General features: G+C 40.9%; 2 protein-coding genes and 1 long non-coding RNA gene across 8 annotated transcripts in view; 2 read left to right on the forward strand and 1 right to left on the reverse strand.

The window, feature by feature from the left end:
* The first annotated feature begins 6 nt into the window (after window positions 1–6).
* Window positions 7–3,706, forward strand: LOC107205224 (ankyrin repeat domain-containing protein 26-like). Its single transcript, XM_033514717.1, has 5 exons — window positions 7–115; window positions 307–400; window positions 1,835–2,001; window positions 2,204–2,297; window positions 2,748–3,706. Exons 3-5 carry the CDS (start codon window positions 1,994–1,996, stop codon window positions 3,093–3,095), a joined length of 450 nt encoding a protein of 149 aa, XP_033370608.1. The 5' UTR covers window positions 7–115; window positions 307–400; window positions 1,835–1,993; the 3' UTR covers window positions 3,096–3,706.
* A 7,454-nt stretch (window positions 3,707–11,160) lies between these two features.
* Window positions 11,161–13,045, reverse strand: LOC117244472. The gene is made up of 2 exons (XR_004497649.1): window positions 12,120–13,045; window positions 11,161–11,398 (listed from the first exon to the last, which is right to left on the reverse strand). It is a non-coding gene; the product is annotated as an uncharacterized LOC117244472 (long non-coding RNA).
* Window positions 13,046–13,121: 76 nt separating this feature from the next.
* Window positions 13,122–27,684, forward strand: part of LOC107204647 (ankyrin repeat domain-containing protein 26-like) — a 48,942-nt gene continuing 34,379 nt past the window's right edge. For 2 of the 6 annotated variants that reach the window (XM_015628151.3, XM_015628156.3), the window contains exons 1-12: window positions 13,123–13,524; window positions 15,220–15,334; window positions 15,571–15,744; window positions 15,869–15,975; window positions 16,458–16,595; window positions 17,378–17,529; window positions 20,490–20,540; window positions 23,353–23,386; window positions 23,466–23,538; window positions 24,792–24,852; window positions 25,309–26,327; window positions 26,845–26,977. In XM_015628151.3, the coding sequence (XP_015483637.1) occupies window positions 13,322–13,524; window positions 15,220–15,334; window positions 15,571–15,744; window positions 15,869–15,975; window positions 16,458–16,595; window positions 17,378–17,529; window positions 20,490–20,540; window positions 23,353–23,386; window positions 23,466–23,538; window positions 24,792–24,852; window positions 25,309–26,327; window positions 26,845–26,977 (2,260 nt within the window). In that variant the 5' untranslated portion in view covers window positions 13,123–13,321. Of the gene's footprint in view, window positions 13,525–15,219; window positions 15,335–15,570; window positions 15,745–15,868; window positions 15,976–16,457; window positions 16,596–17,377; window positions 17,530–20,489; window positions 20,541–23,352; window positions 23,387–23,465; window positions 23,539–24,791; window positions 24,853–25,308; window positions 26,328–26,844; window positions 26,978–27,684 lie in introns of all 6 variants that reach the window. The other 4 variants (XM_015628153.3, XM_015628152.3, XM_015628154.3 and 1 more) reach the window with 4 other exon arrangements.

Below are 27,684 nucleotides of genomic sequence, written 5' to 3' on the forward strand. Positions count from 1 at the left end.
CCTTGGATAAGAAGGATAGAGAAGAGCTAGCTGCTGCCCAGGAACTGCAGGACCAGCTGTCAGCATGTTTTCAGAACCAGACTACTGTGAAACAACTGGAAGAACATGTGCAACGGTAAGGGAACAACGCGGTGGGAAGATGTGTCTGTTGCTTGCAGGGGCTGGGTGGAAGCCACAGGACACATACTCTGATTTTGAAGGAGACTCTTGCTTTCAGTTCTGTAACTTCAATGCTGTTTATCTGGGATTGGTGCTTGTTCTGGTGGATTTTATGGCAATAAGTCCTCTATTTATTTTTTTTTTAAGCCTTGAAATTCAAAATACCAAATTGGAAGCCACTGTTCACGAACAAAGTGACAAGATTGAAGCCCTGCTGAGAGACCTGCAAGCTTCTGCCTCAGTAAGCTGCTCATGAATTCCCCTTTTCATGACTCCTATGCCTAGTTACCTAATTCTGTAGGCACATTTTATGGTGAGGTTTTCCTGAAGAGCCAAGGGGAGCTTGATTCCTGCATTTTGCTGAATACAGGCTGCTCAGAAATCAGCTGAGGACCTACCTGGCTTTCACAGCAAGTGGCCTTTGAGTGGCATTTCTAGTCTTGAATAGAAGCAGTGAAGTTTTCTCTGCTTCCCCGTGGCAGCATCAGGCTGCTGGAAAAGGAGGAGGAAGAGTTCACTACGATTTTTTGGCTACCTTCTGGTGGCCAGCAGCATTTCTTTGTTTGAATTCACTCTGAAGACAGGCCTAATTCTGCAACTGAATAAATAAAAGCACCCATAATATGCCCAGTGAAAACTTCCTGCTTGTGTAACACCATTTCCCTAGGGCTCCACAGCTGCAGCAGAAGGTTGCCAATGCAGTTCTAGAGCAATCTACATCCCAAGCTTCACTAGCAGTTACTACGAGCCACAAGGCTGACCTGGAGGAAGGCAACCTGTACTTGCCTAAGGAATTGGCTGGGGTTTTAGCAGAGTAAGGGAAAGCCTGTGCCTACAGAATCAAGCTTTGGATGCCTGTCTCTTCCAATACATCCTGAAAAAGAACAAGACAGTATCCCAGGAAGCAGGAGAAGTCTAAGGAAGTAGTGGTTATATTGGGCTTTGATCTTCCTCAGTCCCTCCTGCCTCTGCCTGCCACTAGCTGCCTCTTGCAGGGTTTCCCCACTCCTCAGTCAGGGGCATGGGGCTCCCTCTCTCTGCTCTACATTTGAGGTCTTCCTGGTTCAAGAACACTCCCCAAGCACCCTGGTGCAATTCCCAACTCCAGAGCAGGTCTGACGGCACAGCTCAGACCTTTTTCTGAAATGGTGCTCACCAGGATATATCTGCTGTCACCTCCCACTCAGGGGGAACTGGATAACTCTCTCAGTGCTGCATTTGAGGTCTCTGCCACTTCAGAAAACTCCCCCTGGCACCATGCTGTGCTCCAGAGCAGGTCTGCTGCAGCAGTTTTCCTCTGACACTTCCAAGACTTCTTCCTTCTTTAGGAATAAAAGCAATTCAGTCCATGCTTTCATGCAGTAGCAAATAAAGTGAATACAAAGAGCATCATCACAGGTCCCCAAAAGAGCTGAAGCAGCAGTGTTAGTGCTTAGAATCATGCTCTAGGAAATCTGTGGAAGGATGGGACAGGCCACTGTAGAAGATTAGGAAGTAACACAGCTTGTGTACGTTTGTTAGTAGAAGCAAAGCTTTGAAGGTACTTGAGATGATTACAGTTCTTTGGGCACAGGGTATGGGCAGATACCTGCAGCATGTGAATCCTTGGGCAGCAGCTGACTCCTCTGTCTGAATGCTCATGTGACAACTGTGGATTCTTTCTGTGATTTTACAGTTGCGGGAAGTGGAAGAAAAATATCTTAATTCTGAGCGTTGTGTTCAGAACTTGGTGGCTACCTTGGATAAGAAGGAAAGAGAAACAACAGCTACTGCCCTGAAACTGCAGGACCAACTGTCAGTACATTTGGAAACTGTGAAACAACTGGAAAAACACATGCAACAGTAAGATAAGACCACAGTGGGATGAAGTGTCTGTTGCTTGCAGAAGCTCATTAGAAACCACAGGATAGATACATAGCCTTGTTGCATCACAGCAAATCATTATGGTTTTGAATGATGCTCTTGGTTTTGAATATTTTACTCTGTTCTTTTGGAATTGGTGCTCTAGGAGATTTCTATAATAAGACCTGTATTTCCTTTTAAGCCTTGGATTTGAAAAGAGCAGTTTGGAAGCCACTGTCCAGCAACAAAGGAACAAGATTGAAGCCCTGCAGAGAGACCTGCAAGCCACTACCTCAGTAAGCTGCTCATAAATTTACCTTTTGATGACTCCTGAGCCTAATTACATATATATGTATGGGGAAATTTTATGGTGTGGTTTTTCTGGGGAGTCAAGGGGAGCTCAGTTTCTGCATTCTGCTGAATAGAGCCTCCTGAGAATACAGCTGAGGATCTACCAGTCTGTTACAGCAAGTGGCCTTTGAGTGTTCTTCATGCCCTGTCCTACAGAGATAGTGCCCTTTCATTAGTAGCTTTGAATAGTAATACTGATTTGGGCTTCGTCCTGAGTGAAAAGAATTATTTACTATACTATAGAAGCTCCAGGGTTCTGCCTTAATTTCTGATGGTAGTGAGGAGGCACAGCATCCTCTGAGCCAAGCTAGGGCCTTTAACTTGGATAGATGCAATTGACAAGTGGGGAGAATTCTTTTCCTTTGTGGTAGTTGAAGGTGAAATGTCTCTTTCAGGAAAAGGCAGCCATTCAAGACTTCATAAAACAAAGCAGACCCAGTCATCATGACTCACTGACCAACCAGCTAAAAGACAGAATTAGAGATCTTGAATGTGAATTGGATAAAATAAAAAACACTCAACAAGAGAGCACTTTACAAAAACAATGCACACAGGCAGAAGTGGAAAAGTACAAGGAGCTATATCTGGAGGAAGTGAAAATTAGCAAATGCGAAGCAAAGGAACTGGAAAGGCATGTCCATATTTTTTTGAGCGGTAATAATAACAGTGACTCCTGTTTCCTCATCCACCTTCCTTCCAAATCACACTTCTCCACATGCTCAGTGTCAGGTGTAGAAGCATGAGATGGCGTAATTCTGGTGAAAGACTCTTACCCTTCATCAGACTTCTCTTAATTTCTTTTTAGTGTTTCAGCAGCAACACCACAGTAGCAACATTATGGCATTAACACCATACTTTTCAAGTTGATGTTGTTTTAACTGGCAGCTTTTTTAACAGTCTCTATAATCTCTTTATCTGGCATACCACACAAAAGATTAATTTCATGTCCGTTACTCTCTGTGTATGAATAGGCCCCTCAGAGAACAGAACTGGATTCTGTGAAGGAAAAACAGAAATTATCTCTTTTGATTTCTGTTTAAGCAGTGGCTCTGAGTTTTCCTTGGGAAGGGAAGCCCAGAGTTGTTATGGAGGTGACATACCTTCCAGAAGAAGCTGTGTAAACACATGGCTTTCACAAAAGGCTTTGAAGCCCTCATGCTGAGTAGTCCTAAGCATTGGTGACACTTGCTGCTCTTTGCACCCTAGTGTGACGTCTTAGAAACAGGCCCTCCAAACAAGCTCAGGTGAAATGATGGACTATTTTTGGAGGCTCTTCATCTCAGAAATCAAATAATAGTCAAGAACCTAGAGAGTAACTTTGGTTACAAAGGTAATTGTTTGTGTGCTTCCAAATGTTTCAGAGCTAATGAGAGACTTGAAGAAGCCAATGCTAAGCTCCTCCGAGAGCGCCAGAAAAGCAAATCATTAATCACAAGCAGCATTGTCAGTGGAGGTCTGGCTGCAACTCCAGTTCTGTATTCAACTGCATTGGGACATCATGGCAACAGTTTAGGACTGGACAGAAGTCTCAGTCTAGGAGGAAGATTCCTAAGCCAATATGAGAAGATTTTATTGTCAAGAAAGAGGCTTGCAGCCTCTGTGGCCAAGGTAAGCATTTTGAAATACCATTCTCAACTGCTGCCAAAGAGTAGCTGTATGCAAGGTTGTCCTTTTCAGCCTGAAGTTAGAATCCATTTATTGGTCCATGCCATATTGTCTAATATGCAAAGAAACTGATAATCTTCAGAACAGTGCACAGCTGTACATTGAAAGGCTGAAGATTTTTGGTCATCAGGGTTGTAAAAATTTAAAGTCTTAAAACCTGGCCTTCCCTCTCACAGTCATAAATAGGAAGTACTGTTAGTGGTCTGTGTACCAGAATATGGAAAATGAGGCCTTAGTGCATAGCCCAAGGCTAGGAATGTCTTGCAATCTGCTACAAGTATTGCAAATGCTGCAAGAAGATTTTGGGACTCAAGGCCGCTTGTTATATTTACAAACTGACAACCTTCCATCCTAACAGCTGTGCCAAAGGCTGCTGCAAATGAATGTGGGTATCTTGAAATGGAAAAGAATAGTGAACTCTGCAAGCTGCAGCCAGTGTGAATTGGTGGATTTATGAAATCAGTTTCCCTACATAATGTGAGAAAGGGAATGTCAGCTCCCTGTGCTCTCTCAACTTCTGTTCCTTTTCTGATTTTGTTTTTTCATGTATTTTAGTGGTCTTTCTATTGTGAGCTTTTTTCCTTGCCTCATGTACATGTAGGCCACGTTCATGTGTCTCAATGAAGACCTTTGAACTTAAGGCTCTTTTTCTTTCTTCCTCAGCTCCTTAACCAAAAATCTTCTCTCTCAGTGCTACTGCAAATGTTTTGTCAGTTTATGCAGTTAGGTTTTGATTCAAACTTGCTGATGCATTCACATTGGCCTAAAGCTGGAAATACTTTGAAGTTGCTGGTTTCTCTGAGTGAAAGAGTGACTGCTGCCGAGTACTTCTGTGCTTTATGTATTTGTGAAGTTATGGCTTCTGTGGTAGCTCCACTTCTGTAAGATGGCACTGTATGTATGGATTTCATCTCTTCTAATGGAACTTGGTTAAACAGAGGAGAAGGCTCTTTACTGCCCTTGCCTGTTCTGACAGTCAAAAAGTTCTGGGTAGCAAGAGCAGTTGTGTGTGGAGTAGCAGTACTGCTCTGAAGTTGAGCTCCTAGACCTTGAGTGTCATCTCATGGAGTCTCAGAGGATCCAACTTACCCTGAGCTCAAGAAGCTCCCTGGGTAAGCAGAAAGTCAACATCACTTCCTGAACCAGAATGACAGAGATGGTGACTGCTGCAAGTCACCCTACGGTATGTTACTGCCTGAAGAGCTAAGCAGTGAGAGGTGCCTGCCCAGGAGGTTTGGGCTAGTCAGCAGTGATGCCTTCTCCAGAGGGCTGGGGCCCAGGAGAACAGTGGGGACACTGTCAGAGTCCTCAAAGGTGTATTTTCATTCAAAGGCCTTTTCATTCCTTTTCAGAGAAATCCATGTGTTGGCTTTATTTCCACCTATTTCTCTTTCCTTGGGCATGGATGAGAATCACAAAAAGGTTACTGGAATAAATGAGGGTTAAACAAGACCTTTTTCTTCTCTGGATTCATCTGCACATCCCATTGCAGAGGGTCCTGTGGACCTTCTGGTCAGTCTGAAGGCTTGGTAAACTGGGGAAAGTGGTTTCTTCTGTCACCTCAACTACTACAGTGTTGCTTAGGATTAGTGTTGCTTCAGGCCATCTTTTGCTCTAGGCCTTAGATTTCCTGCTTCCTTCCACTACCCATGTCTCATTTCATGTTCTGGAGGGGTCCCTTTTCTCCAGGATTTTACTGTCCACATTTGATAAACACTTGAGGCTTGGGGGGGAGTTGTTCTTTTGGCACCACTGAGAAGAGTTTGGCTCCATCTCTGTTACTCCACCCACCTGGCAGTTAATACACACAGACAAGGAGCTTTCACTGCTCATGGAAAGAAACAGTCACAGCTCTCTCAGCCTTTCCATATAGCTCATGTGGTCCAAGGCCTTTGGCATCTTCTTGGCCATCACAGGCCATCATCTCCATTTGGGATTATGTTTCTTAGGTTTTTATCACATTGTCTGTGGGGTATAAGAATGTTGTAGGAGTTTTAGCAGTTTAGTTTGGGTCATACTATGTCTTAACCGTGTATTTGACGTATCATTCTAGGTACAACAGGAACTGGATGAAAAAATCACTAAGGAACTGGAAGAAGGTAATGTGTCATTACATTAGGAGTGTTATTAAGGAAAAAGGTGACTGCTTCTAAGTCTCAACAGCTTCCAGGCCTTTATTTTCAACTTCCTCTGCTAAGCACAGAGATTTTTTCCTGCTAGCTCTCCAGTTTAGACTTGAATGTAAAAATTCCTACTTCCCAAAATATTGCATAGAATGTTATGCACTTGGCTAGAAAAAAACAAGCAAAAAGAAAATTCACCCACTGCCCCACACAGAAACACTTGGTTTAAGATGAAGTTGCCCTTCACTAGCAGCAAAAATATCAAAGAAGCCCCCATATTTTTGTAGTTCTTTACGGACTTCAGCCACTCCTTCCATATTCATGGATTGCATTCAGTACTAAACCATACCATACATGTTCCTACTGTTAGATCTTGATTTTTCTTGCTATGATTCATGGCTTGTCTTTGTAGCTCAGGTGTTGCAGTCCTGTTTTGAATAAGTAAGAAGAACATGATCAGGGATAAAAGACAACATTTCTTTAGGAAGAGATTATTCATTAGTGTTTAGGCAAGCTTGAGTTCCGTGAGTTCAATGCTTGCAACATGGAGCATAAAACACACTCTACAATTTGAGGCCAGAAGAGGAAATCCACCTGCTTCATGATAGTTGGTCTTCCAGAGTCACTGCTTTGCAGGGACTGTAGCTGTGTAGTTGTAGAGTTCCAATAAAGCACAGCTTTGAACATTGAAGGAAAGCAAAGACTTGAGGTTGAAGAGCTCTGCAGGGGCTGTGTTAAGAAGCACTTTTGAGGGCCACTGGAGTCGTGTGTAGCCTCCAGAATGTCACTAGCTTTAGACATGCAGTTGACTGATATGCACATGTGCACACAATGTGTTTCTTCCTTTGTGCCCAGCTCTTGTTAGGTGTCCTTGGAAATTTTAAAGTCTTGGTCAGGTTTGCAGACTCTTGAGTTATGTAAAATGTTCTTACCGGGCCTTATTTCTCCCTGTCTGATGTAAAAATAACATATGGAATCTTGTGTCATTTCTCCCCAGCCACTGCTGAACTTGAAACTGGATGTGCTGGATCTTCAAAAAACCTTCATGTGGATCAGGATCCCTGTTGCAGAGCAATAGATAAGTACTGTAATGTTTTAACCAAAACTTACCTAATTAAATGAAATGCTATGGAAAGGCTCTGGACATGTTTTGCTTTTATAGGACATCTATGGTTTCCCTTCTCCCTGCTTCAGATGTGAAAACTTGTTTATTTTAGTTTGAATATAAACTCTGAAGTCTTTTAATTGGATGTCAAGCACAGTGCACTTCTCTGTTGGGTTTTTCCTGCACAGCTGGCTTCTTTTGCACTCACAGTAAGACCCACATCTGTTTTTCCTGACCAGCAGATTGACTGATCTGCATTCTAGAGCTTGACAAAACTGTCAGAAATGTTTCCTCTTAGAGTAGCTGCATTATGTTGCTCCACTCATGTTCTGTGTTTTAACAAAAGTGTTCCTTGAATTCTTGCTTGTCTTTCCACTTAATGTGTTTGGAATGTTTTCAATGTTATTTTCATACTTAGAAACATGTTTGAGACCTGGCAGTCGAGAAGAAACACCACTCCCAGGTCTTGCTGGGAAGTAGACATTTATGGAAGTCCTCCTAACCAGTCCTCATCTTCTCAAATGCATAAAGGCAGGCATTAGAACTTTGACACATCACTCTCCACACATACACCAAAGTACAGGCAAAAAGTGCATTAAAATAATGTTCCACCTCCTCTCCAGGTGATCCCCTTCAAAATTACATATATAAAGCAAATGTAGGGGGTGTAAGTCCTAAATGCCCTTTGGAAGCCAACAAATTTAATTAAACAGTACATTGCACGAGTTCTTCACATAATTGAGAATGGCACCTTTGGTAAGGAGCAACAGTACTGTGAACTCCAAGTAAAGGCAAATGATGTAAAAAGCAATAAACTCTGTGATGCCATGTAAGCCAATGAAATCTAGATGCTTAGCAGTTTGATCAAATAATATGCAATATAAGCAAATCACTTGCATCTGTATTTTGATTTAGCACTGATTTCTTTTTGATGCTGGTTTGATTTTAAACATCAAGTATGTATAATTATTTCAGAAAGTCTCAGGCTTCCAAGAAATTGCAACTAGCTTTAACTTGGGAAAAAAGCTAATAATCATTATGTGAAGGTCAGAGAAAAACTGTTTACCAACTGAAGCTTTCAGGGGACTTTTCTGGGAACAGTCATGGTTCTTTCCCTCAGTGTCTGTTGAAAACCATGTCTAAGCCTATTCCAAACTAAAATTTATCAATATCTCAAACACAGCTGCCACAAACACTAAGCACAACAAAACATTTTATCCAACAACAGAGTGAATAATGTCATCATTAACTTTCTGCCTACTCTCTTACTTGCATAATTGTTTGCTGCTGGAAGGATGAAGGCTCCCATACCTCTTCATCAGAATGTTTCTCACATGTTCTCTGTACTCAAGCACACCTCTGGACAGGACTGATAGGTGCACTGTAGCCTCAGAATAACTGATATGTTAAGTTCACTGTATGGATGCACCAAACCCAACCATAGGTCTAACCCTACAATGCATTTTAGCTCCAATTATTTCACTACCATTACTGGAATCACTGAGAAGACTCTTATTGAAGAAGAACGTACAGCCTTGATGTAGTTGGATTCTGAACATTCAGCATTTTTCAGCATATGAGTAAGACTGGAAAGAAAGATTAGTTCTGCCATCACTGTTGCCATAATAAAACTTTCTACTTGATTGTTTGGCATTGTTCTGTCTAATTTAACCCAGGGGTATCCCAAATATCATCTGTCTGAGTAGACAGTCCAGGACTGTGCTCCCAGGACCTGACATTTTGTGGCTATCCCAGAGCAGATGGTCGAGGACTGCACTCTTGGGACCCAACAACACTGCTCAAAAATAGCAAAACCACCTCTATGCTATCATCACTGTTCAGAACAAATGCAAAACACAGCATCATACCAGTCACTGTGAAGAAAATTAACTCTACCATAGCCCAAACCAGCACAATAACACACTGATGTTTGGCTGTTGCTGAGCAGTGCTTATCAGAAGTCAGGGAGTTTTCAATGTTTCACGTCTGAGACAGCGGGGAGACAGCACAAAAAACTGGGACAGGACCTGGCCAAAGGGATATTCCACACCATAGAAACGAGGCTTAGTCAGACAGGATGGGCATCAATTGGTGGGTGGTGAGCAACTGTGTTGTGGATCACTTGTTTCTTATAGATTTAGTTTTTCCTTTTTTAAAAATTACAATTCTTATAATTTTGTTTGTATCAATTATTAAACTGTTCTTATCTGAACACACAAGTCAGGGTTTTTTTGTTATTTTTCTAATTCTCTTCCCCATCCCACTGTGGCAGGGCAAGTGGTAGTGTCTATGCAGGGGGTAGTGATCACACAGCTGTGTGGTACCTCAGCTTGTGTCTGGGGTTAAGCCACAGCATTTGGGAGTCAAAGTAAGTTCTCAGTGCATTGCAGGCCTACTGTCAGCAAACATTTCTCCCTTTCTTATGGTTTATAATTTCCAAGTAACTTAATGAAAAGAAGACAAAGGTCTTATTTTGCATTTTTCCCAACTACAATGAAACAAACCTCACAAATCCAATTATGACCTAGCTGACTCCACAACAGACTTCATTTCCATGATACCTATATTGGTAGCCCAAAAAGTGTGAGCCAGTATGTGTGGTTCTGAATATGCTAGGAAGCCTCTTCTGAATCACAGTATCACAGAAGATTCTGAGTTGGAAGGGACCTACAAGGGTGGATCAAGTCCAACTCTTACGTGAACAGCCCATAAACGGATTGAACCCATAACCTTGGTGGTGTTAGCACCATTCTCTGACCAACTGAGCCAGTCTCATAGAGTAGCTCTTTTACTATAATGAAAATAAAATATCTTGTTTATCACATAGTGGAAGCCAAAAGAAATCCCTTCTACATTCTGAATGCAAAGCTAGCTGTTAATCCTACTGTGTGCATAGGATATGGTGTGTCAGGCTGGACTGGGAACAAGTCAAACTGCCCCCACTTGACTCGGTGACTACTCAATGACTGTAGAAGGCTCCAGAGGCAGCACACCAGAAGCACCCCCACAGCAGCAGCTCTCAGGGCAAAAGCTGCTGAAGTCACTGTCTGCAGGATGTGTGCTAATTATCCCATCCCCTAGAGCCTCACGGTTGGCACTACCGAGACATGCAATCCTCACAGCTTTTCTAAGTTGTACCTCTCCTATAAATACCGCAGTTGCAAAGCAGGTGTACTAAACCAGATGCTTAGCAGTATATTGTTACTAGCCCAAGTCTTTACTGACACTTTTCCTTTCTGGTAGACATACATCAGGTGGTCTAATAGGGGAATTAGCCATATTGGCAAAGGGGAATTTCAGACTTCCATTTTATACCTCAGCTGAGCTAAAGGCAAGGTGTACCTATAGCAGACTAATCCAAATACCAGTGCTTATGCAACACTTAAGTCACACTTAAGCCCTATTTGGAAATCTTCCTCTGGTACACAAGTCTTTTAATGAAACAAGAATTCAGGAACAGGAATTAAACATTTCACATAGACAGAAAAAGAAACAGCTGCTATTAGATGATACTGAGAAAACTACAGAGAAGCAGAGAACACTGAACAGAAAAAGCAATAGAATAGGAAATAACAAAATTTAAAAAAAACTCCAAACCTAAACCCAGAAATGAGCTATAAAAATGAAATTAAAAATTGAAATGGATCAAAACTAAAAACAAACACTTGGATATCTTCAACAGCATCCTGAGCCAACACAGTTAAAGAAACAGTATGAACAAAGATTGATACAAACTGCTGCCAATTGCTTTAGTGGCAGAGACTACCTATTTCTTTTGTATCTTTTTTGGCTAGTAAGGAAGGAACAGGTCCTGTTGTACCCATATGGGTCTAGGACTTCATCAGCATCCCCTTATCTTTAAAAGCACGAAACCAAATTTTAGCCCATTCAGGTATCAAAGTCACCAACTAAAACTGACATTGTAATCACAGGGCTTTTTATTGATACCATTCTGAAATATTTGACATGGAATGAGGGTGTCCTGGTCTTAGCTGGGGAGTAAACTGTGAGAACAAAACTATTTGTGGCTGAGCATGTGTCCACTTGAAAAGAAGTTGAGATTAAATACTTCCTCCTGAAGAACACAGAGATGACTCGTGGTTACCCCATGTTGCCATCTTGTAAATAAAAACTTGCCTTTCTTCTAAGATGGCTGGAAGAAAACAAATATATCCAGTTAAAAAAATGCACTTTGCTCTCCATTTTTCCATTAAATGGTCAAACTGACTATAGAGACACTCTCAAAATGGTTACTAATAGTAATTTCCTAATACTCATAGAAATTTGGGTTTTGCAACCTGAACCTGCTTAGCTGTGGTTTCAGCTAAAGAGTATATTTTCATCTTTTTTAAATTATTGTTATTTTGGCTCTTCTTTCTAGAGATCAGGTCTGAAAAAACATAACACTGCTAATACGCTGAGAATCAACTAATGAAAGTGACTGTACATCAGTCACCTCAGTACAAGAAAATACTGCCAAAAGCAAACCTTTGCTAAAGCCATGAAGAATCATTCTGGAAAGGAAAAAAAAAAGATTTTAATGTACATACCATTCTTAGAGATGAAGGAAAAGAAAGTATTTCCAAGGGCTGAATCACCTCCCTGAAAAGCAGTACTATATTCCTTTCACATTGCAATAAATATTTTTACTTATAAGCATAATTAAATGTGTTCCTGTTTGACTTAGGTTTTGTTTGCCATCTGTTTTTCAGAAATTCCCATGCAAAAAGCAGTTTCTAAAGATAAGGAGTGTTCCATTAGCCAGATACCCTAGGGTATACAGTACCATGGCATCACCCCCAAATTATATGGTATCTGAACTACCCAGTGGTATCACTGTAGCAGTACCATATTGAGAATTATGCCAAACTTACCAAATATTTTGCTTTCTTTACTACGTTCTCATACAGGCCGTCCGCATGCATGTTTGCATTCCTCTACGTCGCTGCCAACTTAGCCTCATTTACCAGAATGCAACTTTCTGATTCTGTCACGGGTGCTCGGAAGCTTCCCAGTGTGACCCTTCAGCAAACTCTGCCCGTCACACACGCAGGCCCAAAGGCTTTCAGGGCCGGAGGCGCAGCCCCTGCGCGGCGGGCGGCTCCAGGGAGGTGCGGGGCGCCCCGCTTGAACATCTCCCCACACCCTCCTCTCGCATAGTCACACCAGGTTTCCTTACCGGTTCGACCGCACATTTCCCATAGCAGAGCCTCAGACACCTCGTTCCATAAAGCAATTTATTCCTGTGCAGTAACACAGAAACAGCTCGAGATGGTGCCTCTGATGAGAGCACCTCCACAGAGAACCTGTGGGCTTCCACAGCCTCACAGTCGCCCTCTGAACCAGCCTTGCTCTTCCGCCCGAGTCTTCGGCTCTTGTCTCACTCCCCATGTCTAAAGACTTCACTGGCGCCACCGGTCTTCACCTCCTTTTTACCCAAAAAGTCAGCAATTCCAGGCTGCTGCTGTCTCTCAGTCTGTTCACCTGACCAGTGCCACCCACCTTCGCGCCCTTGGATATCCCGAACGTTGGCAGCTCACTCTTGGCCTCTTGTCTCGGGCTCGCATCCAAAGCTTAACCTGCATCTCAATCTTGCGAACCCAGCTACCTGGACCATAAGTATTCCTCTGCATCTGGTCAGGCTCGTTACTAGGTGATGTCTAAAGCGCCGCTCCATCTCCTTTCCTCCTACATTAATCCTTGCTCTCTATTCTTGGCACCCGCTCGCCTAACCCCATAGCGGCACCCAAGCAGCATTAAATGCTCTGGGACATTAATTCCGACAGTAACTCCCCGCCCCCCGCGGCCGCGCCTGCGCGGGCCCGCCCGCCGCTGCCCTCCCGCGCCTGCGCGGGGCTCGCCGCGCGTGGGGTGGGGGTCAGGGCTGTGGGGGGTAGCGGGAGTGGGCTCTGTCCGGGACTCCTGCTGCGCCCGGGGTTCGCTTTGCAGGAGCCACGTCGAGTCGAGGTCGCTGGCGGGAGCTCTCCTCCCCTGTCCCTGCTTGAGGCACGATACAGCCGGTGCTTCTCGCCGTCGCTCAACTTAGACGGGACTGTGCCTGCGTTCCTGCTGCGGGATGAAGAGGATCTTCGGGTTCGGGAAGAAGAGGAAGGGGCAGCCGCCGCCCGGCAGCGCCTCCCTTCCCTGCCCTGCCGGTGCCTACGAGCTTCGGCAGAAGGACCTGGGCAAGCTACACCGCGCGGCCGCCAGCGGCGACCTGGCCCAGGTGCGGCAGGGACTGAGGAAATACGGCATCGACGGGCGGGACAAGGCGGAGCGGTAAGGGCGGGAGCCGCAGGTGCAGCTGTAGCAGCCCCTGGAGCTCCCCGGCGCAGGAATGGAGCGGCAGCGTCGCTGTGAGGAGTGGGAGTGCGGGCGCCGGAGCCCAGCGCAGCCTTTGGCGGACTGTGGGAATCAGGCTTCTGCCGCCAAAACCCCCTTGAATTCGGCCGTCAGTCGCCTTAACATTTTTGGCCCCGCCTCCTCAGTGTCCTCATTCCCGGAGTCGTATGTCCTGGTGCAAGGGTGGAAGCGAGCCCTTAGCCTGGCAGAGGGGAGTTGGAAGAGGAACCTCGTGGCCATTCTCCAGCCAGGGTTTGAAGTCTGAGTGTAATTGCTATGCATCTCTGAGGGCTCAGCGTGCAGGTTCCGTAGTTAAGCCCGAAGGATGCACTGCCTCAGCTGAGAGCAGCTTAAAAAACAGGTGGACACTGCAGTTAGGAAGGATTTAACACAAAATAAACGCGTTGTTTATTGGTGCTGCATGCATAGTTGTCTTTTGTGAGTGTGATGTGGCAACCTAAGCCACGGTGTGGTTTTAGGTGGCAGGTTTTTGTTCTGAAGCTTTGGTACCACTAATAACTGCCTTGGACTGGAAGATCTGGTCAGTGACTTGAAGAAGAAGCTGTTGCTTCTACAGGTGTACAGGAGTTTGAGTCAAGTACAGCAAACACTTTAACAGTTGTACCTCAAGGAGAAGCCCTGGGCTACAGCAGAGTTCTTGGTGAATCTATCATGAGCATAAGGGAATCACCTTTCCTGAAAAGGCTCAGAGTCCAGTCCTTTGTGATACTCTGAAGAAATGCTGGTTTTAGCAGAGTAGCTCAGCTTCCTAGGCTGGCTGTCGAGAAGGCTGGACTTCTGGCAGCAATAAAACTAATTTTGTTTTATTGCCCTAAAAACACATAGATTTCTAGAAGGAAACACATGCAATGACTTCCTCAGTGATTGTGTCTTTGTGTACAAGTAGACTGGTTAATTGACATCAGACCTAAGATGTTGTGGTTTGACGAACTGCATTTCTTTCTGGCAAGGCTTTAAATTGAAGAAAAGAGTTCAGTTTTCCTATGCTGGTTATATATTGTAGAAACACGGTATTGCCTCCTTGGAGAAGACTTCCTCTGTACTAGGCTTTTTATGACTATGATAGTTAAACATTACAGGAAAGTCAAAAACTACTTTCCTGTAGTCAGGATCAGCGTTCTGCTCTCTGGTTTGCTACATGTTGTTAGAGGTGCTTCAGTAGTAAAAAATCTAGAGAAAATGGAGAAATACTCAAAGTGCAGGGAAACTCTAATATTCTTGCAATTAAACCCATCTCCTACATCTCCAATACACTTCTGGCCCATGAATGATCAAAGAAAAACTTAGAAGTTGACTTGCCATATCCTCAAATTCACTAGCTTTGGTCGTTGTTTCTGTGCTACGTATGTAGTCCCACTGAGAGCAATAGCCAATGTCTGGGCACAGGAATCTCTGCAGATCAGTTCTCCAGTGAAGGAAATGTCCCCTTACTAAGCAGATGCTGTGGAGGTTTTTTGCTAGCAAGTCCCAAGCATTTGGTGTGCAGGTACTGGTAATGAAGTGGGGTTCTTAATCTTGAGATTTGCACAATGAAACTTGTAGTCATATCTGTTTATCAGAAAAGCCTAAAATTATCCCTGGCTGCGCTAACTCAATTTATTTAATTTTTAGGACAGCTCTGCATCTTGCTTGTGCAAATGGCCATGTGGATGTAGTTATGTATCTAGTAGAGAACAAGTGTAAGCTAAATCTTTTTGACAATGATAACAGAACGCCACTGATGAAGGTACGTGGACTATGGTATGTTCTTGCAAGTGAGGCTTACTGATTATGAGCTAAATTATGTATTTTTCAGTATTCTTTATGTAGACTTTTGTAAAATCACGCAAATTGTGATCGGTGGGGAATGGGCATATGCTAGCTAATCTTTGAAGGTGCTCTTAATTCCCAGTATTGGGAAGATAGAGGAATTGCAACAAAGTGAAATGTAAATGCTGGAAGTTTTTTGTGTTTTGTTTCCAGGCAGTACAGTGCCAGCAAGAAAAATGTGTGGCTATTCTGCTAGAACGTGGTGCTGACCCAAATCTGGCAGATGCTGATGGCAACACTGCCCTTCACCTGGCTGTCCTGCCTGGTAATACTACTGTAGCAGGGCTGTTACTTGAGCATAATGCCAATATTGATGCCCAAAATAAGGTAAATTTTTATATTTCTTATTGAAGTGCTTTCCAAAAGTTGTATTCATATTCTTCTTGAAGTTTTGTTTGCTTGGTTGTTTTGGTTTTTTAACTTCGATTTTTAACTTTATCTGCCGTTTCAGGAGGGATTTACTCCTCTTATTCTTGCTGTCTCTGAACATCATGAAGAAGTAGTGGAGTTTCTCCTTAAAAAAGGAGCTGACGTGCATGCTCGAGATCAATGTGAAAGGTGAGGGGCTATCAAAACTTTGCATGGGTGTCTTTAATTTTCTTCAGGTTAGCTTGAGAGAGGCATGGGAATGAGGTCTGAAGAAATACAGAGCAAGGAGCCACACTGAAGCAGTTACTTCTGTGTGACTTGTGAGAGATGATCATACCTTATTGCATGCTTTCCACATTGAGAATTGCAAAATGTAACTGTCTGTGATGGCCTTCCTGGCAGGAAGCCTGCTACTAGCTCAGCAGCATTCCTTCAAATTGAAAATCTCCTGTGCAGTAGTAGAATTTTTAAGTGTTGTCTGTGTGGAAGCTTTAAGATTAATCATTTAATTGTTTTGAGACCCTCTCTCATATTAGTGTTTTTCTTAATGAAAATGCTTTTTCTTTTGTTCATTTTAAAGTAATATTTTTTTGAGGGCAAACAAAAACAAAAATAATAACAGTGACTGTATAAAACAATCTATTTCATATGATATTTCTTGGATCCTTCAGAACCCCACTTATGACTGCTGCTTCTGGTGGAGAGCTTAATCTGATAAAGGTTCTTCTTCGGTATGGTGCTGATGTTTCCCATAAAGACACTAACGGATGGACAGCTGAGGATTATGCTGTTATTCATGGATATTCTAGGTAAATTTTAAACTGTATCATTAGGGCAAGTTGTCGGTGTGGTATTCTAAAAATTTTTGATAACAGCACCAAGATTTAATAGTGTGCTGAGACTTGGGTTGAAGGTGTGCCCAGTGATGTCTTCATAGAATCATTTAGATTGAAAAGGCTTCTAAGAATCAACCTAACATTGCCAAGCTCACCACTAAATCACGTCCCTAAGTGCCAATCTACAACATCTTTCAAATACCTCCAGTGCTGGTGACTCAACAGCTTCACTGGTCAGTCTGTTCTAATGCCTGACAAGCCTTTCACTGAAGTAATTTTTCCTAATATCCAGTTTAACCTTCCCTAACACAACTTGTGGCCATTTCTTCTTATCTTCTGATATGTATCATTCCATTGTCTAGTGTTAACTTGGGAGTCAAGGAAAATTTTTACCCAGAGTTTTCTGTTAGATTTCAAGTTTTATTGCTAAGCTCACATATGCTCAATATAAACCCTAAAATATGTCTGTATCCTACAGTTATCCAGAGGTGAAACTTGACAGGTACCCAGCAGGAGTTAATACCTTCATAGGTTTGAATATGACTATAGAGTGAACATGACTGTAGTGAATATTGGAATGTGTAACATCATGCAGTATGTGCATATAAGTATATAAACCTATATGGCTATGGATAGGATAAGGATAGGATAAGAATAGGCTGGATAGGAACTGGCTGTTAACTCTTCTATTAAATGGTGTATGCAGGTGTGTGATTATTTTTTACTAAATGTATTTCCTCTCTTTCTCTGTGCAGTCTTAGTAAACAACTGGCAGAATATGCAGACTGGGAAAATGCTGGAGAAGCTTCTACAGGTGGTGGTGCACGAGGCATCACAGCACTTGGCACTCCACACCGGGCAGCAGCTGCTGGCTTTACATTGGGTGCACCTGCTGTGGACAGAGGAGGTAAGACCCTTAACCACAGAGTAGCTCAAGGAGAATCAGTGTGACCTTTTCATAGTGGGTTTGTGTTGTCAGCGCTTACTGTGTTCACGCTGGTTTTAGTGGAGGCATCAGATACAGTAGCACAAGTTTTGTGTACCTGCTTATTTGATGATAGTTGGAAGTGCTGCTTGTCAGCCTTTGAAAACATTTGATTTGTGTTCTGTGTTCACTTCTTAGGGTTGTTACTTTCTGTCTGTCAGAACAGAACCCATCTATATAGGTTTTCCGAGAGAGAGAGAGAGAGAGAGAGAGGGAGGATAGGGAAGGAACTAGGCAAAAGGGGTTTTACTTTTCAAGTGTGTCCTTTTACCTAGAGATAGCAACTCAGATTGTGAAAATCCAATTACAAAAGCAGTGGGTTCCACCTGAGTAGTTGTTCCTCTTTCTGTAGTTGGAAGGCAACAGAGAAAGCAGCAGAAAGGTACATGTCTTCTTGATTTCCATGGAGTTTGTGTCTTCATTTTAATTTTAATAGTTCCATCTGCACTATGGTCCTTTTTGTGTGTTCTGTTTCTCAAAATCTATTATAACTGTTTCCATTTAGGTGCTGTAGAGACATACTTAGCAAACATATTGGAAAAGTAACTTTGCTGACAATAACATTGCAGTGTCTGTTTATGCTGTATTGGCTTGAACATAGCTTGGTTTACAATAAAAATAACGCTTTTCTTCCACTTTCAGTAGTTTTTATAAATTTTTTTAGAAAATAATTATTACCTTGTGATCCAGAAAAACAATTAAATTGCCTTGTGATCAAAAAATTAATTCCTTCAGTGAGTTTTAAAAATCCAGTCTATGGTTATGAGTGCAGAGTTCTAGAGGAATCTTAGAAAATGAATACCTTAGTGTAAACAAAATAGTTTGTCTTGTACGTTACATCTCAAGTCCTACAAGTAGGAGATTTTATTATTCTGAATTTTTAAGGGTGTTACTCGGAAACTGTGTGGTAAATGGGTAGAAGACAGTGCTCAAACACAGTTTGTTATTCTTTTAAATAGAGTTTCTTACACCATTTTTAAATATGTCAAGAAAATAGAGCAAAATATATGATATTTTTCCTCACTGACTTTTCCTAGATAACAGGAATTTAATTTAAAGTCACACTTTATTCCTTTGACTTAGGAACACTTGATTTGACCTAGTCAGAGATTGGGAAAGTTTCTTGATAGATTGCAGAATTTTTTTCTTTTTTAAAAGTTCAGTACAGGTGGTTTAATCAGGAAGATGTTGCTTTTGCCTGAACGATGTACACTGTTACTGTCTCTGAGAGATTAGTAACATAGAGAAAATATTTACCTGCATTAATTCTGCAGTCTCTAGCTTGCATGCAAGTACAGGTCCTGTATCGTGAGAGTCCTTCTGATAGGCTGCAGTAACAGACTTTGAAGCTTTTGTTAGAGGAAAGGTTGGAATGATCTCAGGAGAGCAGAGAAACACATTTTGGAATTATTTTTGTTTCTGTTGTTCTTCTATACAATTTTTCTGGGATCTTCAATGTTGTCCTTGTTCCTTTTGCTGCTTTTGCATTTGCTGAATATTTTTCAAAATATTCTGCTCTAATGAACAATTCAGCCTACTTCATAAGTTGGCTTTTGTTTATTTGAATATTTTCTGTATGATTTATTGTTCCTTTCATGTTCCTGGGTCCCTACAGAAACTGTTTGGTTTCCATCATAGAGTTCTTAGAAAAGGATTTAGTGCTTCAGTGATTTCTCTCTCCCGAGGTCAGTAAAAGCTGTCCTGTATTATCACTTCAGAAAACTGAGAAATGTAGAAAGGATGAGAAACAATTATGAGGTCCTTTCTTAACTCTTTAAATGTATCTTGTTTTGATACAAGTGATTTTGCCATATTCATACTGTGTGGTAAAATCCAGTGTGAGCAGGACTTCATTCTGTTCTGAGACAAATGTTACATCTTGAAAAACTTTGGTGTCAGTTAGCTGCAATAACAGAATGATTTGTTGCTTAAAATAAAAATTTTGCTTAGTGGGATGGGTACAGCAGATGTGTAGTGATTTATATTCTGAAGTTGTGTTCCACAGCACAGAGACATGTACACACACAAACACACCTGCATGGTACACCAGTCAACGCACCCGTTTCAGTCGTTGTGGCCAGCTCTATAGCCCTGGGGGAACATGCTGCCCTCTCGTGTCTGTGTTCTGGCTGGTGGACTAGCTTTTGTATGTGAGTGGTTCAGCATGGTCAAATGAACTCTTCAAACTCAGATGACTCTTCAAACTGAGGTAGAATTGACCTGTGTTTGTATCAGGCACCAGCTGGCAGAACTTTTAAGATGAGCTGGTTTGAGGCAACAAGTTACTGTGTTTCTTTTTTAGTGAAGTATAACAAACATGCTAAAACTGTAACTTGAGTGAGTGTAAATAACATAATGTCTCAAAGTTGCATGCTGGTCTGAGTACAGGGAGTCAAGCTTTCCTTGAAACTTCTGGATAGTCTCCAAAATTTGGTTCTTGACACATGTGGATTTTTGAGATGCTTAGAATAAGGAATTTTGTGTGCTGTATGTGTAAAGCACTCTATAGTCATGAAGGAATTTAATTTGCATCTCTGCTAGACAAGGAATAGTCAAGTTGAGGGAAATACAAAATTGTTAGGAGAGTATATTTTTGTTAATCTGTTTCACTGTTTCAAAATACTGAAATATGGACGTTTTACATGGAGTGAGTACATTGTTACTGTTTGACATTGTCCCTTGAGAGCTGGGTTCTGTAGATTGTGGTTGGGTTGTTTCCAGCACTTCTAACTGTAGAATAGGCTGATAGTCTCAGTATGTTCCGCCATTGCTGTAGCTGTTTTGATGTACTGCTTATGTTCTCCAAGTTTCTGGAAATTCCAGTTTATTCTGATGTCATTGTTCCATCTGTCCTTTCCATGCCTTTTCCTAAATGGATATAGGAATGCAACAGTCTCCTAACCAGACATCAAGAACAGGAAAATCAAGGAAAGGTATTTTATACAGTAGCATTTAAAAATATGAAACATGTTGTAGAGTATACAAATATCAACACATCCATAATGTTGATTATCCTGGAGGTCCCTATTTTGATGGTACTGGTTTTATGAACTGCATTTGAGAGCAGGCTTTGAGTGATTTTTGTTTGTTTGCATGTTTTGCCTTGGTTCTTTTGAATTTGGCATTTGCTTTGTGTCACTGGTGATAGTAAATAATTTTATTTTTAAATAAGCCCTTCTGTTACTCTGGAATGGAAATGGGCTTGAATTAAAGTAGAAACAAGCAACCCCCAGGGGCTGCTTTTCTAGCTCTCATTTCTACTGTAATTAGAGCTCTGTCTGAAAGGTAGCTCATGACCTTTCCCTCTTGCCTTCTAAAGGACAATGTGACCTGGTCTTGATCATTGCTTAAAGTTACTATTCACAGAATGACACAATATTTGGAGTTAGAAGGGACCCACAAAGATTATCAAGTCCAGCTCTTAAGTGAATGGCCCTTAAAGGGATTGAACCCACAAACTTGGTATTATTAGCACCATGCTCTACCCAACTGACCCCGTCTATTCATTGGAAGCAAAATTTCAGAAAACTGACTCAGCTCTTTTGATTAACTGTACTAATTGAAAATATAACTGAAGTCACCCATCAAGAGTGATAACTGACTGCTCCACACTGGTGGAAATATTTTTATTCACCTTGGGACATCAGCAGGTAGGTTAGGCTGCTGGTACTGATTGAGTTAACAGGAAACTGTTGTATGTACAACTAAATAATACTGTTTAAATATTGTGTGTTTGTAATAGGAAACAGTAAAAATTAGAGACTGTGTTGGTATTTTACTTGTTAGCTTGTCCTTGTTTCAGCTTCTAGGTTTTATCTACGTGATGTGCACACTGTATTTCATTGTCCAAAAGCCCAGTTGTAGGTCAGGAGATGTATTCATCAAAATTCCCACATGTACCTTGTGTTTAGAACAGACAAAATTTCCATGCTGTTTGTGTTTCATACTAGCAGAGATGTCTTCAGGCATGATATGCCTTTCTTATCTTTTCCTTTTAATGATTCTACCAAAGACCTTGGATTGGTTGTTATGATAGCTAACAAGAATTAGTTACCAAGAACTTGAGTAATGCTGAAATAGCTACTATGTGGAAATTGTGTTTGTTTTCCCCTTCCGTTTCAGGAATTGAAGAGCCCTTTATTTCATCTTAGCTGCTGATAGTTGAGAAGTTCTAGCCCTCTTGAAGCTGGAGTCCTAGAGTTCAGGTTTCTGTAGTAGATCAGTGATGTGCTAGAGTACACTCCCATCAAGATTGCAAATAGCCCTAAGTTGGAGGATCAGTAGATGCACTTCAGGGCAGTGCTGGCATTCAGAGGCATTTACTCTGACAGGATGTGTAAATGAACTGTCAGGCCTGCCTAGCAAAATTCAGCCAGGGAAAGTGCAAAGTTTGCACACAGAAAGGTACAACCCCTTGCTACAAAGCATGCTGGCACTGCCTGGCAGGAGAGATGCCTTGCTGAGGAAGCCTGATGGGTCTTGGCAGAGTGAGCTGAGAATAAGCCAGCAGCAGGGTGCCCTGGCAACAGTGTCCTGAGTTGTATTAAGAGCAGCATAGCCAAGAGATTGAGGAAAGTGATTATCCACCTCTACTTTGCACTCTCTGGATTGTGTCCAGTGCTGTGGGTGTAATTTGAGCCTCTGGTGCAAGAGAGATTTATCTTTCAACAGTGCACAAGTTCAGTAGAAGTCCATCAGATTGATCAGGGACAAGAATATTTGCCCTTTGAGGACAGGTTGAGGAAACTGGGTTTTTTCAGCCTAGAGAAGTGAATTTTCAGGGGACCTAGCAGCAGCTTCTGGTACATGTGAGAAGAAAAAGCCAGGTGCTTCCCAGTGGTACATGACAGGAGGTGGAGATATAAGAGGCATAAGTGGCAACAAAATAGTTTCTAATTGGATGCAGGAACAGTGAAACAGAAAGGTTGTACAGTCTCCCTCCTTGGAGGTGTTTAAGACCAGACTGGATAAAGCCCTGAACAACCTTATCTGACCTCATAACTGAACCTGCTTTGAGAAGACTAGCTAAGAGACTTCCTGAGGTTCCTTCTGACCCGATTTATCGTATTATCCCACGTGCAAGTCTCGTTTGTAAAACTGGTGAAAGCTTGGAGTGTGCTATGGAATGCCCTGGGATTGCCACTTTTTGTTTGTTGAATGCCCTTTTTGATGCAGTGTACAGAACTGTTGGTGATCCTTCTACTTGAAATTTAGAGTTTGATTGCTTTTTGATTTTCATTACCTTTGCAAAAGAAACTGTAACTGGGTAGAGCAGCAGATAGTGTAATATCTAGCGTAATGTTATAATGCTGCAAAAAATAATAAACCTCTGCATGTGATGTGTGCTTGTGTGTAAGATGAGTACTTTGGAAGTACTTAATGTCTTGCTAAACCACCACCATTTTGTTAATAGTTTACTAATGTAGGATGTTAATATTATACTTTATTTATTTATTTATTTTAGTTTAGGTGTGTTTCTATGCTTTTTAAACTTCTAGGTATAAGAGTCCAAAAGAAAGCACTAGTCTTTTTTTTTTTTCTTTTTTTTTTTTTAATTCAGTGTTGTTTGAAGATGCAGTACTGATTTGGAAATGAAGTAATTTATGCCACTTGTAGTGAATTTACTATGCAAAGTATCGTTCTATTATGATGTGTAGAATTGTCCATTTTAAATGTTTGATTTTTAAATGGTTAATTCTTAGCATGCTAAATTTAATTTCAACATGTCAATTAATCTTTGAACAGCAATAGATGACTTTTCCCAAGGAGACTCAATAAGGTGAGACTTTAAAAATACATAACACTTACCTGAAGAATGACTTGAGAGACACGATACTCATTTTGCTTTGCTTTTAAAGAAGCTCTGAGAAAGAGGGGAGTGATGACAGTTGGCATACCTCTGAGGAAGAGGAACTTGATTTTACCCCCAAGGTATGTGCATTTACAGGAAAAATATCCTGTAAAAATAAGTGGTGTGCAGGCAAATTTTCTTTGTAACTGAAAGAATCTGCATCTCCAGCTAATATTGTTTTCTCTTTAAAGCAATCTCTGGCCAGCCAGCCTTCCTTGTGCTGTGAGTTTTTCCTAAATAATCTGTAGCTGTAACAGAGTATGCAGTTGATTTATAATCTGGAGCCAAAAAGCAGTAGGTGACAAGATAACCACATAGTTTTTGGTTTTTTTTCTTGTTCATATAAGTCAGATTTGCTGACTTCAAAAATTTCTAAGTTATTATAGCCTATCCTGTTCTTCTTCAATCATTGTTACTGTTTTCTGTAAATTTGGGGTTAGATTCCTAAGCGATAAAGGACATTTATTTATCAAGATCTACAAAAATCCTTCATCACTTATTTCTCCTTTCCTCAGAAGGTTCCTCAAGAGTGCTCAATGAACAGATGAGTTACTCAAATGGATCATTTTCTTTCATAATTTATCATTATCTTATATAATTTTCTTATATAAGATGACATTCAGTACTTGCATGTGATCTCACTGCCTGTTTTTCCTCTTTTGTTTTTGAATGCTCGGGCAGTACTCTTTTGTTAGTTCCAAGCTCTCATGCCTACTGTTTTTACTAATGATCTGTAGAATTATCACTTCAGAGTGATGTCTGGAGCATCAACTCTCTTGCACTGGCATTGTGCAGTGATCTAGAGCCTGAGTGTATTAGTTCAACCCGCTCTAATGCTGGTGATGTAAGCATGTTTAGTTTTAACTTTATTTCATTTCCTTGCTCTGATTATTTAAATAGAAATGATACATTTTTCTGCCATGATTTTGAAATTTAGGTGTATTTTTAAGTGTACTTGCAGAGTCTAATTTATGCATTAAGTATGAGGATCTTAATAGTTACTTATCTTGTGCACACTTGCAAGTAAGCATCCTGAAAATGCACTTTTAAATATAATTGAATTTTACTTAAGTATTGCAGATATTAGAAACAGATTTTTAGGGTGATTATGCACGCAAACATTTTTGGAAACAATTTGCAGAAGGGTGCCTGCACAGTGTGAAAGACTTACTGAATGGGATATGAGGAGTGTTTGTATAGTTAAAGGTATAGGATGGAGCCAACACTATCATAAGGACAGTCTGAATATATTTACTGTTCAAGATTTGATGTGAACAAAGGATTTGTTGTTGTTACTGTTAAAAAAATTTCTTAAATAAATCTTTATTTACAGAAGCTGCAGAAGCCAAACCTGACACTGTTAATGAATGCTTCACAGCAGTTCAGGAAAAACAGTAAGTTATTTGCAAAAGGTTGCATGATATACTATATATATATAACTATATATGGAGGATATATACTTTATCTATATAAAGTGTATATATATATATATATATATATATGTCAAACTATATATATATTTATAAAGTGTATATATAAAGTATACTTGCTAAGTAGGTTTTGTGGTTGGTTTGGGGTTTTCTTTTTAAATAGAAAATAAGAAATGCAGCATTTTGTAAACACAGCACTTAATAATTCAGAATAAAATAAGTCTTTAAAATGAATATATTAATCCCCTCTTAAGCTGTTTTCTTTCATCAGTTTCATCCTCCATCCTGCCCAACCTCACCTCTCCATTTTGTGACATTCCCAAATGGCTCCTCTCTTGTACATTAATCTGATAACATGCCTGTTACTGTTTGCTTAAGTCCTTCTGTTCACATGCATTTTTCTTTTTTTTGTACTTTAAGATGATGGTGATGGTTCTAGGATTGAAAGTCCTAAGTCACCAAAGAAAAGTCTCAAACAAAGAATCCCATCAGGTGCAAATGTGAACAAAGGAGACAGTGAAGAACAGTTTAATCAAGATGTCCCAGCTGCGAGCAACCTCGATGAAGAATTGGAGGAGGAGGAGGGGGAGGAGGAAGAAGAAGAGGAGGATGAAAATGACAGTGGAGATGGTGATGAAGATTATGAGGAGGAAGAGGAGGAGGAGGATGATGATGAAGATTTTACTGAAGATGAAAAGGAGGAGGAAGAGCTGGAAGACGAGGAAACTCAGTCCAATGAAATACTGGCAGAGGAGAAAACAGAACCTAAAGGAGAAATTAATCAGCAATTAGAGTATTTCAGTAAAACAAAGTATGAAGGGGATGCTCAGTGTGGAACTGGAGATGTCTGTGATGATGATGAAATAAGTAAAGAACATGATGAAAACGTGGAGGAATCTTTCGATACTCCAGTGTCTTTCATAGCTGGGTCTAGTAAAAGATCTCAAGAAAATAAAACAGCAGTGTCTCCAAAGATAATGAATAATGAAATATCATGCAAGTCAGTACCAAAACAAGCTGTCTTTCAAAATCTAAATAATCTGCAAGATATGCAAGAAAGCTGGAACAGGAAAAGCATGATTGAGGAGAAGTTTCACAGAAATGCTAACTCCTGTTTTTCAGACTCTGAAATGACAGACTGGAAAAAAGAGATACCTCAGCCTCTCTTAGATAGTTCTGGTGTTAAGGAGAAAAAGTCAAACATCAGTGATGGCTTTGAAAGTAGCAGTAATTCTTGGTTAGCAGAAAAAACTTCAGGACTTGAAGGTGAAAGACCAGCCTCTGTCATACTTGAACATGTGGATGATGAAGATACTGAAGAAGAGGAGTATGAAGGAGTAGATGATAAAGTCTGTAAACTATTGAAACAAGACAGTGAAAACTTGCACTTAAATAAGCAAGAAGAAAATTGGAGAGCAGCATTCCATTCAAGCACTGAAGTAAGTATACAAGGATGACAATCACAAGGGCATTTTCAGATAGGTAAGAAACACATAGTAAACTGTATTTCTCTTAGTACTTATTTTTCACATATGTCCATTGTTTGATTGTGCATTTTTGATGTTACTGTCTTGCTTGGAGTCAAAAGTTTCTTTGCTATGATATGGTAATATATTATAGTATGGGAAAAGAATAGGCAGTAGACTCTGGAATTGGTTAGATTTTTCTCAGTTCTATGTTACAGTTTTTATTCGTGAAGTTTTACTACCACTTATGAAAATTCATGGTGTGATAGCTGAAAGTGAGGAAACAAAAAGAATTTTGCATGAGATTGAGAGCAGGAAGCTAATAATTTTCTGTGGAGCAAAGTAGAGGAAATAAAGAAGTATGCTCTGGAATGTTGTAACTTAAATGAAGCTAGAGTTAGACTGACATGAGGAGCTGCTTACAGAGGAACAGCAAAGATGATGTTTATTTGATTTGTTCTTTTCAGCTGTTTTGGTTGATCTCTTTTAGGAAGAATCATCTAAACACAAAGAACAAGAGGAGGGTGCTGGCAAAAAGTTACAGGCTACAGCTGCTGAGGATGTGAAAAATTCTGTTTGTAATGACAGGCATGAAGTCCACAAAGCTTCAAAGGACAATTCTGGTGAGACAAATTACTTTGTAAATCCAGACCCAAGTTCTTCCTCTACAAATATTAATGCGTAGAAAATGAACTAAAATGGTGATTGATAGGATAGCTCCTATGATAGCAAAATTTTCTCTTGCTTGTGAGTCTTAGTGGGCATTGGCAGAGAAGGAAAGCAGATTGGGTTGCTTTTCATTCATTCTTAAAGAACTGAAATTGCAGCATTGTATATCAAGCAATGTGATATGAGGTAAGTGCCATTCTTAATTTGTTGCTGTGTTCTCCCCAAAGTGATCTGAACAAAAAGCACGATGAAAAAGAGAAGGAGGACTAGAGTGTCTTGAGTGACAACAGTATTCCCTTTTATCATGAGTCCTGTCACATTGAAAGGCTCTGATGGCTCTTGACTGAAGTCAGGGAAGGATTTGGGTCAAGCTGAGAGAGAGAAAGCTGTTCCAGTATCTCACCTTGTCTGGTTTTAAAATGTAGAAGGTCTCTTCAGCACCACATTGGGGTGCTTGAAAACATTACCGGACTATTGAGAGTAGAGCACTTTAATACTTCCCTGACATAGCTTAAAACAGAAATACAATAGTAAAATCTGTCTAGGAACTCCCTGAGACTGAACCTTAAAATCGTGTGGTAGAGAAGAGGTTTGAATTTTAACACTCCCCCCTCAAGATAGAAATGGCTTTTGAGTGTTTGAGTTAACTGTTTGAGGTGTG

The sequence above is a fragment of the Parus major genome, chromosome 1A, assembly GCF_001522545.3.
Source record: "Parus major isolate Abel chromosome 1A, Parus_major1.1, whole genome shotgun sequence".
NCBI classification, from domain to species: domain Eukaryota; kingdom Metazoa; phylum Chordata; class Aves; order Passeriformes; family Paridae; genus Parus; species Parus major.

What these genes read in the sequence shown, in the direction of transcription:
- LOC107205224 (XM_033514717.1), top strand. An exon ending in ACCTGCAAGCCACTACCTCA is followed by an intron (nt 2,298 to 2,747) that starts GTAAGCTGCTCA and finishes TGTCTCTTTCAG; the next exon opens with GAAAAGGCAGCCATTCAAGA.